We start from the raw sequence: 16,716 nt of genomic DNA, 5'->3' as shown, positions 1-16,716 counted from the left end.
TGCAACCCTGGGCCACGTTTTCTTAGATCGACTCTTCAGTATTTGACAATGTGATGATCTTTAATGATTTCTGGAGCAGAAACTGTAACCATTGTTACATTCATGCAGGTCTATACAGCTCCTATTCTTCAATGTAACAATGTGGGGGTTATGGTTACTTAAATGGATTTATACTGGTAACAGGTTAGCAGCATTAATGTATCATAAAATACCTGTATTTGTTCATTATCAAATGGACTCATGCCTGTAATCATATTACCATTTTAATCAATAGTCCTAAAGCTCCATGAAATGTACAATTACCTGGTTGCATTATAGAAATCGGTCAACAAATCCTCATATTGATCTTCAAAAATTGGCAAAAGCTGAGTTTTCTCATTCAGATTAAAGTATTTCTGTTGACATTTGATTGACAATTTAACACATACTAATTTTCCTTGAAATTTATTTGAACAATTGTTCAAGATCTTTTTTCTGTGATGTTTTAATTTACTTTCCAAATCATTTATGATCATAAATACCAGTAAATGTTTTTTATCTGTACAGTTCTGTTATTTGAAAGTCATTTATGTACAGTAAACAAACATGCTTTAATGTTCCCCTTTATAGAAATGATATGTACATTAGACTATAGCTAAAGAGTCTGTTTTTGATGTTTTTAACACATACAATGGATCCATTACAGAACTCGATGGATACCGGTGGATGACCTAGACGTTATGTAAAATCACCTGACAAGTGCCTTCAGTTGCTGCTGTGCCTTTGATTTTACATGCCTTATGCTATAGTGCCTCAAATATAAGAAAGTGCCTTTAAAATTGGTTTGTTATTTTTTTGCATATTACTAAAAATAAACAATACATGGAATAATAAAATGGAAAATAAAGTATGATTGTTGTGATATTTCTTAAAATAAAAGACCATTTTACTTTCATTTACTTTTTAAATATTCTGTTTAAAAAGTCTGATAAAGCACTAGCTTACCAAAAAATTGTAGGTAAAGTGTACCAGAAACTAATTATTAAACATTTCCATCTTGATTTTTCATCAATATTAAAATGATACCTGATTAGTTTTTGATCTCTGAAATACTGGTATTAGAGTTCAATGAACTGTTAATATAAACCCCTCATCCTTTCTGCTCTTTACATTACAGATGGTCAATTACAGTGATTTCCCACTTGTGCATCATGAGGTACAATTGAGTTTTATCAGGTGTGTTTTTGTTACAGATATCGTATTCAATAGATATAATTATATGCCGAGAGAATGAAACGCATCACACCTTACTAGCCAACACTATCACAGATCTGTCAGAAAAAAACAGTATGGGTGCAGGTATGTATTGAAATACATGTTGTATATTGAATTCTGTATCATATATGTTGTGGAGGTACTTGATGGTGTATACGTCTACTATTTAAAATGTGAAGCTTATCATTATGTATCACAGCTCTTTCATAAAAGTAAGTTTTTGATTAAGATTTCAATTCAAACAAGTATTTTGAATTTGGATTTGTGAGAATATATATAAAGTAATTTAAGATGTTAGTACTTGAAAAAAAATTATTTGATGAATTAATGTTTACTGAGAAAAATATTAAAAATCTTAACTCTTTAGCACAAGCATTAGTAAGTTAAGTGAGAGAAGTTATTTTTAAAAATTTATAAGGCTTTGTAAGGACACAAGGTTTATTGTAACATTAGTATTGATTGATTTACCAAAAATAATGTATACATGTATTTTTGAGGGAGGGGGATCTAATTATCTAGGATATGGATATATGGGTTGATGGAGTAATCAAATTATAGAAAGCTCAAATATTACAATTCTATCTACGAAAATACATTATTCATGTTCATTAATGTTTCTTGTGGACGTACAGGGTGAAAAATGTTACACAAATTAATTTAGATATTATTCAAGCATACAGAGGAAAAGTAATTTTGCCAGCAGTTATCTCTCTTCTGAAGCTTGAAACCTAAGACTAGCTTTCTTAAGTCAGAGGTGTACACTAATAATACAAGTGTTTAATATATTAACAATGAAATATTTTTTCTAATTTTTTGGAAAGCCCATATAAGGTATTGGTTATTTTTTTTTTCATTTTTTCTGCAATTCTTAAACTTCTCAGAGAGCTATTAAAACAATTCAGAGAGGAAAAAGCATAAATAGGGGAAAATATATAGGACCTGTTTAAACACATAGAATAGTGAAAAAGTTAAAAAAAAATATCTTTGTAAGCTAGGCTGTTTTATTAATCACAAATGGGTAATTAAACATCTTTTCAAGATTCAACATGAATTTATGTATCGATAAACTGTCCTTATATCAAGTTAATATGTAAGAACTAACATGCACGGCCAGCGTAATGAGAGTAATCAATGTAAAACATTTGTACTGATGAGGACCCAATAAAACTGTGTGATAGGAATGTTAATTGCACACTATTAATGGCACCAGAATTTTCCTAATAGGCCCTGACCATGCTGTGAACTTGGCTCTCTGGTCCTTTGTAAGTGTAAATTTTTTCTGTGTGTTCATGTAAATTGGCATTTGGTGACTGACTAATGTACTGTTTATCTTTTTTCTCTGTTAATTTCCATGTTTGGTAAATTAATGAACTCACTGCTAATTCCAATCTTCTGTTTTATGACTTTACAAATGGGAAACTGTTAATTAAACATTGAATACACATTTCCATAAAGAATTGATGCTTTAAACTTTGCAAATGAGAACTTTTCCGTTCATATAAATGTAGGCGTCTATTTACTGTTAACTTCATTTGACAAATTAGACATTTGACCGATTTCGAGCTTCAGACCTTGTGGTCTTTGAATTGACACAATTAAGCTTGACCCTAACAACAATCCAGCTTCCAATGATGCAGTTATTTGAAGTGTATGTATATGTCACTAGTTTAGACTGCATTGTGCAAGAAGTTAGGCAGACTTTATTTTTCATGGACACCACACAATATGTCTCAATTAATACATAATTAACAACACAAAAGGTCAAGACCCCAAATCCAATCAGTTAATTTTTCATTAGATGAATAATAGTTCATCATCCCTTTATCTGAGTGCTCATGTAACTTGCTTTTACACTTATAATTTTCAGAAGATTGTGTGTTATTTTATGTTCTATTCAAGTTATCATTGCGATTTTTCACTTATACATGTTTATAGAAAATTCACCATTTAGTGGTGAAGGGCTTAGTATACAAACTTAGTAAGACCTATACTAAGCAATCAGGGCTGTTGAGCAGAGAAGGTTCTTTACTTTGCCAATGCTAAACAGGACCTTGGATTTTAAGGTTTCATTTAAGTTAAAGAGTCATGACTTTCACCACCAGTGCTTTTACTAATTTTAATTACGGTATGTCTTTGGTTTGATGTAGTATGTTGAATAAAATTAAATTTAGGCCTGAGACTTGATCGTAAAGTGAAGCTCTAACAGAAGGCTACAGTGACTGGTTTTAGAAGAAACCTAAAAAAAAAAAATGCACACAATTTCAGCATAGTTTGCAGGGAAAAAATACAACAGAATTTGTTTTTGATAGGATGAATTTATAAATCTTTATTCTAGTGAGAGTTATCTCTCTTATCAGAGGGTTGATCATCCTTAAGTTTTAATTTCTAATTAAATTAATAGGTACATATGCCCATAAATTTATTATATTCAGTAACTATATTGTAATTTTGGAAATGGTTGGGTGAGAAAGGGTGGTGGTGATATTTTCTATTTAGGGGATAAGATGATCTTATCCTTATGAGTACCTGGTTTCTTGTTTTCATTCTGAAGTTGATTTCCATGAAAAATATTCTACTCTCTATTAAACTGTGGGTTGGAAATGTGTATTTATACTTTTGAAGTGATCAAACTTCCTCCTATAGTTCATCCTTGTTTTTCTTGCATTATCATGTCTGTCAACAATAATTTAGATTTACTTTCTTGTTTTTTCAGTAAAACTTTCCCCAAAATTTTGCCACCTGCCGAGCATTTGCTGACACAAAGTAAAAACCCAGACAACATTTAGCTTATCCGATCCTATTTTTCTTTCAGTGTCTCGTGCTGGAGAAATTGGATAAATGATTTAAAGCCTCATTGTGTCAAAATATTACCATATTATGATGACTTCTCTCCAAATAGCTGTCAAAATCAGCATGATTTTAAGTAGTTTGTGGGAGTTTTTAGACATGTAATTTTCTTCCAATTTTGTTTTTTATTGATACAAATACTTAGTAATGGCAAGTAAAACTGTGATAATGGGACAATTTTAGATGATAAATAAGTCATTTTTAAAGAAAGATGGCCATGAATTCAAAATGTCAATAATCCTTCCTATGATTTAATACCGTACTTTAATTCTAAAACAAATGTCTTCTAAAAGTATAAAAAAGAAAATTGCTAGTGGTATGATTGAAAAATCCCTCACTGGAGGAAGAAAAAAAAAAGAATTATTCCAAGTCTATTAAATGGCCATATTGGTATAATTTTGATTTCCTGAGTGTATTTGGTGTGCTATGTCATAAATTGCATGATTAATGACATGTTTTCCTCTCACGTCTTGGTGCTACATATAAAATATTCATATCGTACAGATGAATTCTGGGGGTGGTACAAATAGAACTCAAGTTGATTTTGCTTTTATCATGGAAATTTGACTAATAAATGATATGTATATATAACATTCTAGTAGCCTAAAGGAATTTTCCTCCTGATTTCTGTGAAAGGTAATAGTTCTGATATTTTGATTTTTGTAATCGATGTTTATAAATGTGTTTCTGTGCAGGAATTTCAAGCACTTTATGAAAAAGGTAAGAATAATTATTGTGGCTTGCAAAAATATTTTTCTCACACATTTTATTTGCACCAAGCATTCACTTTTTGTAGGTGTTAGTGTTTGCACAGAAGTTGGCACACCAAGACATATCCATTTAAAGCCCACCCCCAAAAAATCACGATCCACTCATCCACCAACCAGAAAGAAGTCTGCAAAGTAAGTGGGAAAAAAAGTCTCCTTTGAATTAAGGAATGAATTTAATAGTTACCCATTTTATACGGTATAAACTGGGTTGGGACAGTTTACACTTTATAAACCGCGAAGCGGTTTATAAAAAAGCATAAACTGTTCCAACCCAGTTTATACCGTATAAAATGGGTAGTTATTAAATTCATTGCTTATAATTTAATTTTCATTCATTTGATGTAAGAAAAAAAGATGACTTTAATTTGTACAAAATTTGAATGTAACGTCAGGTTTATTCATACGTTTTTGACGAAAGTCATTGTGACATAGGCAACCCATTTTATACCATTTAAAGTAAATCTTTTATCCAATCAAATACAGCGTTACAACCAGAATTAAATTATTGTGTTATATCTGATTATTTTGACTTTTTAAATCATTCTATAAACTGGTAAGGATTTCTTTATTATTATACCCCCCGGCTGAAAAGTGGGAAGGTATATATATAGTAATCGGGATGTCCATCCGTCTGTTACGTTTTGGGGTTACCCATCTCTTATCTGCAACTCCTCTCATACCACTGAATGAAATTTGATGAGACTTTGAAAGATTCGTTGCGATATAGTGCCATTGTGCAACTCCTTTTTAAATTTTTGATCCGACACATATTTGGGGTTTCCATAGCAAAACATTGACACTGTCATTATATTCATATAGGAGGTGGGGGGTATCATTTAATGAGTTCATTGCTCACCCTACCTTTAGTTGAAATCAGAATTTCTCTGTATGGACAGTTTGAAAAGAATAGATTGATAATTGCATGTGTATGTTACTGTATAGCGGGTTATTTTAGCAGGGTGCTAATTTTGGCTAAGTTTAGCATTTTGCAAGAAGCCTGCTAAAATTTTAATTGCTAAAATAATCAATATTCATCTTAGTGTTCTTTTGCAACATGTTAAAATAATGTGTCTGCTTAAATAAATATAGCCAAAACTGTTGGCATATACCTTTGAGCTAGCAAAATGCCAAATTTTACACCTGCCAAGAAAACCAGCTATACGGTATTTGATCATTTTTAAAATTTTATCGAACATCTATTTTCAATTTCTTAGAAAATCAAACTCCAAACGTAAGAGATAATTGATCATGTACATTTCCTTTTTTAAATTCAACTTAACACACAGTTACACCCCCAAAGGAATTTTTTTAAGAAAGTATAAATGAAAGCATCGGAAAAATCTCATACATTCTGATAAGGAAGGTTCCTGTCTATAAACCCATTATTTGTTCATTTCCTAAATTGATTTTTCACTGTGTATAGAATAATGTTGCTGTGTACATGTGTCATGCTCTAGAAGATTACAAAAGTTTGAGGCAATTAGAACGTTAATAGCTGATCAAGACAATATGTTGGAGTCATTATTGATGCAAGGGATTATAATGAAAGTATAGTTCAGCGGATGACATTTTATTGTCTCCATAAAAAAAATGATACGCAATCCCTGTTGAAAATGTTTCTCTCCCAAAACCCTAGTTCAAATAAAAGGGGAAAGAACCCTGCAGATCCCAAGAGAAGACATTGGAAAGGTCTGTTCTAGAAATTAGTAATCGTACGTGATAGAATTCAGTTGATTTGTCCTTAAAGAGGTCTTAGGTTCCCAACAGAATGTGGGAGTTATGGTATAAAATACGGAAACTGTCAGAGTAACTTATGTGTCAATTCTTTCTGCGTAGTTATCAAAGACTGCCAAACCAGGGGGTGAATTGTAACTTCATACAATATGTGATGAATGAGACAGTATATGTTCAACAGTATTGTTTACCAATCTGTTATTGACATGTGATTATGACAAAATTAATTTGTTGTTTAAACTATAAGAATAAATATAAGCTAAGATAATGTAATTGCTTCTGTGTAAGAAATATATATTAGAGAATTTTGGAATCCCTCATGGAATTTTATGTCGGCCTTTTGGATGAAATCAATCAATATATTGTTATATGGATATAATCATTGTAATTTTCTGTTCGGGTAGCTTTAATAATTCATATTCTCCACAAAATTTATTGCTGGTAATGATTTTTCTAGTTTCATTTTAGCTCTTCTTCTCCCAAGAGTGTTTTTGATCACTTATTTTTAGTTCTTAATTAGCATGCCATGTACAAAGATTCCTCAGTTTTGACTGTAGGAGACTTTAATTATACCCCTGCCGATCTACACCAAATAAGGCAAAATTGTGGCAGCATCTTTGTTCCTTAAATTACTGTAGAACACTTAATTTTCGCGACACCTTATTTTCGCGAGATAGTCATTGACTCTTTACAAGCGAGACAAAATTTTCACGAATTGTGGTCATTTCTCTATTTAATCTTAAGGAATTCTATTATGCGCGACCCTAAATTTTTGCGAATACAGAATTTCTCTGTAATTACAGTTTGAAAAGAATAGATTGATATAAAAAGTGATTTACAGTAGTACAATTTTTTCCCGAGGTATGTCCATCTTAGCTTCTGTGTAGCCATATGTTTCTCTTTAAAGGAGTTGCAGTTATCAACCAGGTACAAGTGTTCATGAAGTGGTATTACTCAATATTTTGAAAATTTATAAACTTTTCATATTTTTTCCATTTTAACCATAAAGCTTATAAGTATTGAAATATTTCATTGTATGAGATTGAAGTTAGGTGTTTTGCTCTGTCCTTGCTCTTGACCACATACATACATTTACAGTGTTTATTTTCATGAGCTGGTAATTCACAAATGGTAACATCCAGGTAGTGTAGATTCAAATTGTTCAAATCATGACCCTCCCCCCAGGGTGGAGGGGGGGGGGGTGTTGGATGGGATGACAAAGGGTGAGCAAGTTTTACAAGGGAAAAAAAGGAATATATATGAAAAAAGAATCTGTTGAAGAAGAACAAGAGGGGCCTCATTTACTCAAGTGAGCAATGCGGTCTTGGACCTCCTTTTTATTTATATTTGAAGAAAGTCTAATTCATAATTACCATGTGATCTACATATTTACCCTCTGTTGCAGTTCTCTGAGTCATTTTAAACTAGTAGAAACGGTGAGATAGACCTGCAATGTTTTTATTTTATTTCATTCTACTTTTTTCCACACCTTGAATTTTTTTTTCCATACAGACAACATGAGATTCTCAAAATAAAAGAAAACTAGTCTATTTGTTGAAAAAAGGAAGAACCTTAAAAATGAGATAAATGCAGTCATAATTGATTTCTTTTGTGAAAAATGTTCTTCCTTTATACTGAACATTTTAAATTGGATAAAGCTAGAGTGGGACTGTGAGTTTGATATATTAGTATGTCAGTATCTTCACAGGAAGAAAATTGGCCTCTGGTAATTGCGTTTTTTGGTAGAGCTTGGTGTAATCTTTTTGTAAGAAAATGGTTCTTGTCGGCTTTACTGGATGGGTAGGTTAAAATCAATTGTCAGGATTAATGAAAGAAGATAGACACTGAGTGGCGTGAAATTGTTGTTTAATGATGTATCTAAATTTTTGTTTTTTGTGCTTGCTATCAGCAGCGACATGTGTTAGATGGGGATGTCCGCGAGATGGAGTAGACAATCGGTCTTCATTTCTGAGATATAATTTACACCATCCCATCTCTCTCGGTTTTTAAGGCCAGAGAACAGGAATTTCTCGGAGGAACAAAAACATGTTTTTAGTCTTAGCAGATTTTTTTTTGGGCCCAGCATTAAATAATTTCTGTGTAAATTGACATTTATTGAATGATAATTTTTTTATGGAAGCCTTTGAGTGGGTTGCAGCATTAGGAAATTGTGAGTGTTCGCTTCCTAATGTAAATAGTGTTTACAGTAGTAGCTATTGTATTGTGACTTGGGAATTTGTAGGATGATTTGTAAATAATGCATGATTTAATGATCTGGTCATACATAACTATGTTTGACAAGATCACACATAATCAATAGAAAAAATAAAACTTAAAAGGCAGGCCTATCGTGATCGTACAGTGAAGGGACATGTTGATAATAGACAGAGCTCTTAAGAGACCTCATTCAATTTTTAATTTTGATTAGTATAGCCATGCTTCCAGACTATGACTTTAGGCTGCAGAAATATAATTACTTGTTTACGAAAAAATAAAATGAATTAAGATGTATTTATGAAACACTGAAGCCCCAGTATGGCAGGTTATGGCGAAAATTGGAAGTTTTTCAAATGCATGTCAAAATTCAAGGTCAAGGTCAAAAGGTCAAAATTTTTAGTATCCAGAGAAAGGTTTTATCACATGGAATAATCTTGTGAAATATGAAAGCCCTAGTTCTAAGTGTTCAAAAGTTATTGCCAAGGTTAAAGTTTTTAAAAAGTGGGTCAAGCTCTAAGGTTAAGGTAAAAAATAAGCCTTTGAAAGCCTTTTAAATGAATACCCAAGTGAAGTATGAAAGCCCTAGCACCAACTTTCAAAAAGTTATTGACAAGGTTAAAATTTGATTTTGTTTGTAAAAGTGTGTCAACTCTTAGGTCAAGGACAAGAGGTCAAGTTTGATGGTACCCAATGAAAGGTTTGTCATAAGGAAAACACCTGAGAACTATGAAAGCCATAGCCCCACCCCCAATCAGAAGTTATTGGTAATTGGTTAAAATTTTTACAAAAAACAGACAGAAAGACTGTGAGATAGATAGACAGAGTGACAGACAGACTGACAGGGCAAAAACTATATATCTGGAATCTCTCATTACAGAATCATAAAAATAAAACAGTAATACCGTAAAGGACATTATATGAAACTGAATTCTAGCTTGACAAAAACTGGTTTCCTGTTTTCTTTATGGGTTGATTGAAGACAGAATGAAAATAGAATCATGTAGTTTTTTGTGCCCCTGTAATCAAAGATCCAGGTGGATATAGTTTTTTGCCTTGTCTGTGTTTGTCCACAAAAAACTTTAACCTTGGCAAAATCCTCTGAGTGTTTGAAGATTTTATTTATTCAAAATTTATTTCAGATAAATGTATTTCTTGTGACAAGACCTTTCTTTGGGTACCACCCAAATTTGACCTCATGACCTTGACCATGGTGTTTGACCCACTTTTATTAACATTTTCCAAAATTTAACCTTGGCTATAACTTTTGAATAGCTTTTTTATGGGTTAATTTACATGTATATTCACTGTGACAAGACCTTTCATTGGGTGTACAAATATAATCTGACCTTTTGATCATGAATTCATGTAATTTTTCCACTTTTAAAAAGCTTGAAATATAATTAGACCATGACTTTTGTAACCGTTAGCTGATCATTTTATTCGAGGGCTTTATATGTCACTGTATACCTTATATTACAAGAGACTGCCTGATAGCACAATAATGACATTTTGAAAATTAATCATGATTTATTTGCAGTATGTATGTATTTCATTCTTAAAGCCCCATAGCTCTTTGCAAACATTAAAAATACTGCAGTTTCATTAATATTCGTCGAGCACCAGTTTTCGAGGATTTCATTGTTGAGCAGATCCACAAATTTAAATGTTCCTTGAATTAAGAAATACTGTGGTTTCATTAATTTTTGTTGGTATAAATTTTTGTGTATTTTGTAAATGTATGTTATTCATTTGTATAGGCAATGCTTTTGTCCTTTGTCCATGAAATTACGTATCCTCAAAAACGGCTGTTTTACAAAATCCACAAAAATTGATGCCAACGAAAATCAATGAAACCACAGTACTCAGGGCCCTATCATACATCATCATTTTTTTGCACATTGAGATGATTATGCTAAAAAAAATTCTTACAGATAAATAGATGGATAAACTTGTCAATTTTTGTTTTCAAATTTTTTTCATCATATTCAAATTCTAGCTATAAAGAAGAATATTGGGTTTGCATTATTATTTTTAAGCCCTTTTTTTGAGAAATTTTGTTTCAACAGGTCATTTTGAAAGCTAGGTTTTTGGAGAGCAAAAAAAAAATTAATAATTTTATTTACATTCAGGATTATAGGGATAAAATAACTAATAGATTCTTATTAATTATATCCAGAGATATCTAATTTTGATTCAAACTGAAAGCCATATAGTACTACTCTATTAATGTAGAAACAGCCAGTGCTCTACGGAATATTACTCAGCACAAAAATCTGTCACCTATTGCTTAATATTATCAGGGAATGCCTGTTATATGATGGGGTGTTAATGGTGGGAGTTAGAAGCACATAATGGATAGGGAAGAGAGAGAGAGATGGAAGCTGCTTCAGGAAGTCGGGGATATTATTTTCTGAGATAATAATCATGATCTGGTCATAGAAGTTATGTAATGATCCCCACCACATAAGACTATTATATCCAGGAACTTGGAAAATACATTAGGACTCTATGGTGTAAGTTAAGGTAATGCTGGCAGATAGGAATATAGTTCTGGGAGTCCGTATGTGTTGAAGTGCCAAGACTGGAATCATTATTGGATTTATACTCAGAGGCAGTTTCTGAGAGGACAATTTGGTCTTGGGGACTATTGTGAAGTGGAACCGTGGAACTTCTTCAGACTATCAGACATCCGTTGATATAAAGACAGTCTGCAGTGAGAGGTCCACATTTTGTTTTTATTTCCCACCCCTAATCCTTACATGGCAGATGGCTTAGTAACTAAGCACAGATTGATTGGAGGTGAATAAAAGCTAGTGAGCAGATCATTCACAATGCACACTGTTTTAAACTCGATATATAGGTATACTGTTTCTGTATCAGGAACATCACGAGGGACAAGTTGATCCTTAATAACTGAGTTAAGTGTCTAATGGCTTGGAAATCAATGATATTGCCCAAGTCCTTGATGAATGAAGATTATTTAGTCAGGACTGCATATGTTTCTATTATTTTTTTTTTTGTTCACAATTTGTGTAAACAAATGTCAGGACCCATTTTCAAGTACCGTTTCTTTCTGTGAATGAATTGTTGATTAATTTTTAAAGCCGTCTCTTGTGCCTTATTGAATGAGCATAAGGAAAGCCGAAGGGAGGCTCAGGTGAAAAGGATATTTTTTTTTTAGGAGGAAAGTTACATTTTTCTTATGTTTTGAATTGTGTTTATGACTCTGGGAAGGAAAAATAATCAACACCAATGATAATGCAGTAAGAAAATGTTCTGCCGAGTAAAGTCCGAAACACGGAGGGGTAAAGGGGGTGGAGGACAGAGCCGCCACCGGTCACCACTGCGGCGTCTGTCCCAATATCTGTGCTGCGGGAAAAAATCGGGGTAAGTGGGTAAAACGTATTCCCTGTGTAATTATAGACTTAAAATTTGTTTGTGTCATCAAATATATATTTATAGACTTGGTTTTCTGGTATATCAAAGTATGCTCCTTTTTTCTGTTCAAAGTATGCTCCTTTTTTCTGTTATGCCATTTTTGTTGAGTCTTGAAGTATTTATTAATACAGAAATTTATCACGTTTTTGGTCACGAAGATGTATAATAGATATAAATCACATTTCTGGGATGAAGACATAAGGAAGTCATATAGTATGATAAAGAAAATTTCCTTCGCAAGGTTATTATAGCATTTATTCCTGCGAATGATCTAATTTTCTTGAAAGTTTTTTTTCAAATAAAGATGTTTTTGCATGGAATATGTTTCTAAAGAAAAAAGAAGTTAATGATGAATATTCCTTATGGCATGCATGATACTGAAGAGAGAATTTCTCTTAGATATGTTTATAAGATCTAAAGTGTTTTAATGGATTTTTTTTTCTCTGACAAACTTCTGGCAAGTGTAGATTATTCTGGTAAGTGGATGAAATGATCCATAAATTCTTATTAAAAAAGCAACTCATCCCCTGGTGTATCACGAAGATATAATAGCTAGGCTTTAATATTTTAGAAATCTCTTTTCATTAGAATCCTAATTGTCAGCAAGCTTTTCAAGTGATAAGATTGTGAAGATATGCGAGAAATGTTGAGATGAAGGTTAGAATCTATAATATAGTATTTGAGCTGTTTGAACTGCCATTATAATGAGAAATAGCTCTTTTGCAGTGCTGAATGTATGCAATGTTGATTTTATTTGTTAAAAATATTTAATTAAACCAAAATTTAAAAGAAAAAAAAATGATGTAAATTAAAATAAAGTGATGTCTATGAATTGATTGAAACATATCTTATTTTAGTTGCTGTAAAAAAAAAAGCTGATCTAGTGATGATATCAAATATTTTCCATTAATCTGACTTGTATATCCGGTACATGTATTCATAGTAAAATTTTAGCAACAGTTTAGTCTCCTGGAAAAGGGGGGGGGTATTAATGTTGTTCATTTATTTGGAATAGAAGTGCAAATATATGGTCTACTCTTGGTATATTTTGATTGATTAAATAATAATTAATCTTTAGACCATGAATAAATGTTTAAGAAAATAAAACTTTCAGATTAAAATAGATAATTTTGTGTGGTACAGATATTTGCTCATTCTTACTACAGATAATTTTGCATTGTACAGATATTTGCTCAGTCGTACTACAGATAATTTTGTTACTACAGATATTTGCTCAGCAATTAACCTTTTCACTGAAAAAAGAAAGAAGAAGAATATCACTGTACAGTAGTGAAATTAAACACACAATATGAATCATAAAAAGTAGGGGGGGGAACCTATGAATTCAAAGAGAGAATAAAATGGATATTGCAGGGGCGTAGCAACAGGGGGGGCCAGGGGGGCCTGGCCCCCTCACTTTTTTTCCCAACCTTACTTATACTAAGTGTTATACGAAATGTTAATAGAAAGCCTGGTTGCCCCCCCCCCCCCCCCCCCCCCCCACTTTTAGTGATGTACCAAAAAAATTGTAGAATTGTAACTGAAAGTAGTTGACACTGAGAAAAAGTTTACATACCCCTCCCCCCCCCCCCCCCCCTCTCTCTCTCTCTCTGAAATAGGATTTTTGACTTTGGGCAACTTTTTCCTTTTTTTTTGTTTTTTGTTTTGCTTGTCAACTTTTTCAGGTAAGTAAAAAAAAAATTCTCTGGCTGGCCCCCCCACTTTCAGAAATGATGCTACGTACAACCATGAGCATAGCTTTAGCCATATGTATAAAGTAGACAATGGTTCATGGAGGAACCACAGGGCCAGAAAAGCTGAAACTTATGTAGATGCATCCTGGGGTAGTGTAGATTCTAAATCTTTCAAATCATGACCCTCAGGGGTAGGGCAGGGCCACAGTAAGTAATCCAAGTTTTACATTGAAATAATCAGGAAAAATCTTCTCAAGAACCACTGGACCAGAAAAGCTGAATTTATGTAGAAGCATCCTGTGGTAATGTAGATTCTAAATTTTCGAAATGCTGACCTGAGGGTAGGGCTAGGTCACAATAGATATTACACATGAGCAATGTGGCCCATGGGCCTCTTTTTTATGGATACCTTTAAACTTTAAATGTTGCATAAATTGTCCTTTTAAAACAAATCTGTACATTGTATAACATAATGAGCAATATCTTTCCTTACTTCAGTATGTAATCTAATTGAAAAAGAAGAAAGACTAGAACTTGCCTTAAGTACCGGTATGTACCTTGAGCTTTGATCAGTCATTAATTTTCTCACAAGATGCAATAATCTTTGTATAGATCAACAATAAAGGCAAGCCTCTTTACAATTTATTACAGTTTGATTTTTGATATTGTCTTTGCTGTACGCGAGTAAAGAACTTAAAATGGTTCAGAAAAAGATAATTACTCTATGTAAAGGACAGGCAGCTATGAATTTATTGTGCACTTTTAGTGAATAATCAATAGCTGCTCAAAGAATGTAAGAGAGTTATCTCCTCATGGATGAAGATACATATACATGTAGAACCCTCCATAAAGCTTTGTTTTTATCTCGCAAGAATCTGTTCATAAATGATTATATTCAATATATTTTATTTTATATATAAATGTCAGGGTTGTGCCAAACAAATGGTCAGGCTTATTTTGGAGGATAGGGTATATAATGGTGAAAATAATGTGTTCATCTCATTAACAGAGGGTATACCTTCAATTGCCATTCTCTCTCAGGAAAAATGTTTAAAGACAGAAAATTTTTGATGAAAAGAACTAACTGTAATTGGAAAACAGTTGGAAATAAAGTTCATTCATTTAATACTTCATCCTTTCTGATATAATGTTAAATGTAAAAAATAAATTAGAAATTTTGTATTGCAAACTGTGTTTCACTGTACATGTATTTAATTTCAATTTAAAAGCAAATAATTCTTACTGCCTTAAAGTCCTATAGAGTTGGTTCTTCCATTATTTTGCAGTGTGAAGAGGCTCTGACACTGGCTTCATCTCTCTTTTTGGTAGAACCTGTATTTAATAGTGAGCCTTAAGAAAAGTTGAAAAGATCACACAGGGTCTAATTTAAAATGCTCAAATAAAGATGCATAGGCTGCATGTGTTTATTTTAGCTTACCGTTACATGTGAAAGTAGACTGTAGAAAATTTAATGACCCCTCCTCCACCCCCTTTTCTTTCTCCAAAAGTGTATTATGGCCATTAGAGTTATCTCTCTTGAGACATTCTAAGATATTCACTCAAGCTGGAATCACTTCTCTGCTGTAGAGTAATGTTAGAAAAAGTTGTAATTAATTGAGTATCACATGATTATTTATCAATTTTAGGGTTTACTGGTAAGTAAAAAATAAACTGAACTTGTGTTGGTCAGAAAAGAAATATTTGGGAGAACATCTTTCTCTGGCTACATGATTTGCAAGTATAATAAATCGAACACCATAATGCTTTTTTTTCTGGAACTGTCAGATAAATTGTGCCTATAGGGGTGAACCAGTCGAAAACAATATGACCATTTTGCAGTATGGAATGATAACCAATTCACTTCACCAACACATATTTTGCACATTAGGTAATTACAGTCAGACCATGGTTCAGTGTTTTCACAGGGGAGACCTTAACAATGGCACCTTGTAGGGCAGCCTCTCACCATTATTGGATAAAACACATCAAGTTGGGATATGACTCTTGTCAGTTTGGTTGCATGTTTACATGAAATGGGGCAACTGGCGTCTGAATTGTAGAAATCATAAGTTTATTGCGAGTTTTATGTTGGGAGTGTGAGTACCATTTTGTACAGTGCTCTGATCCATGTCCTGCTCTCATTAGCTGTGGTAAGTTGCATGATTGCTAATTTTTTAAAATGATGAAATGTAGGTTTTATATAATTCCTACTTAAACAAGTGTTCTGTAAATAAAATAAGTGAGAGTAATGACTATTTACTGGTAGCTGCAGTTCTATAGCTTGCTGAAAAAATTGAGATGGACAACCTGAGATCAAGGGCTATAGTGCCACCAATAAAAAAAAATGCCAGTGTTTTGCATATTTTGCAAAATTTTGCACTCAGATTTAGATAAATTTCCCCAAATTCAAATCATTACCACAACTGCTTAAAAGCTTGATTTAAAAAAAAAAATCCTTTGACCTCTGTCAACTAGTAGTATATGCAGCACAGTTAAGGTTACAAATGGAAATATCGGCGATTTTTTAAGATAAAAATTACATACTTTATTAGGTTGGGCAATTCTTTTTAGGAATTCACTGATATCAAAAATATGTAATGTGGTTTAAATCTACATGTATGGGACATTTGGATTTTTTATTTAGACTTGTCATGTGATGTCGACGTCACATGACTTTGGCAATTATACTTGCAGTTTAGAGGTCATCTATAAATTTCAATATTGCAAGGGCATAACCAAGTTAAAAATCACAGTTTATTTTA

The 16,716-nt window shown here is 32.5% G+C and overlaps 1 protein-coding gene across 3 annotated transcripts in view; it reads left to right on the top strand.

Annotated features, from left to right (window-relative positions):
• The window catches only part of LOC134254543 (calcium/calmodulin-dependent protein kinase kinase 1-like), a 56,496-nt gene that overhangs the window by 1,257 nt on the left and 38,523 nt on the right, over positions 1 to 16,716 (top strand). The window contains exons 1-4 of one of the 3 annotated variants that reach the window (XM_062737068.1): positions 159 to 176; positions 686 to 825; positions 1,233 to 1,338; positions 4,898 to 5,003. In XM_062737068.1, the coding sequence (XP_062593052.1) occupies positions 1,329 to 1,338; positions 4,898 to 5,003 (116 nt within the window). In that variant the 5' untranslated portion in view covers positions 159 to 176; positions 686 to 825; positions 1,233 to 1,328. Of the gene's footprint in view, positions 1 to 158; positions 177 to 685; positions 826 to 1,232; positions 1,339 to 4,897; positions 5,004 to 16,716 lie in introns of those variants that run through there. The other 2 variants (XM_062737069.1, XM_062737067.1) reach the window with 2 other exon arrangements.

Source organism: Saccostrea cucullata, unplaced genomic scaffold (assembly GCF_032062105.1).
Source record: "Saccostrea cucullata isolate Sc308-1 unplaced genomic scaffold, CSIRO_AGI_Scuc_v1 ctg19, whole genome shotgun sequence".
Taxonomy (NCBI): Eukaryota; Metazoa; Mollusca; class Bivalvia; order Ostreida; family Ostreidae; genus Saccostrea; species Saccostrea cuccullata.
The sequence above is the reverse complement of the archived record's forward strand: the minus strand, read 5'-3'. Positions and strand labels throughout refer to the sequence as shown.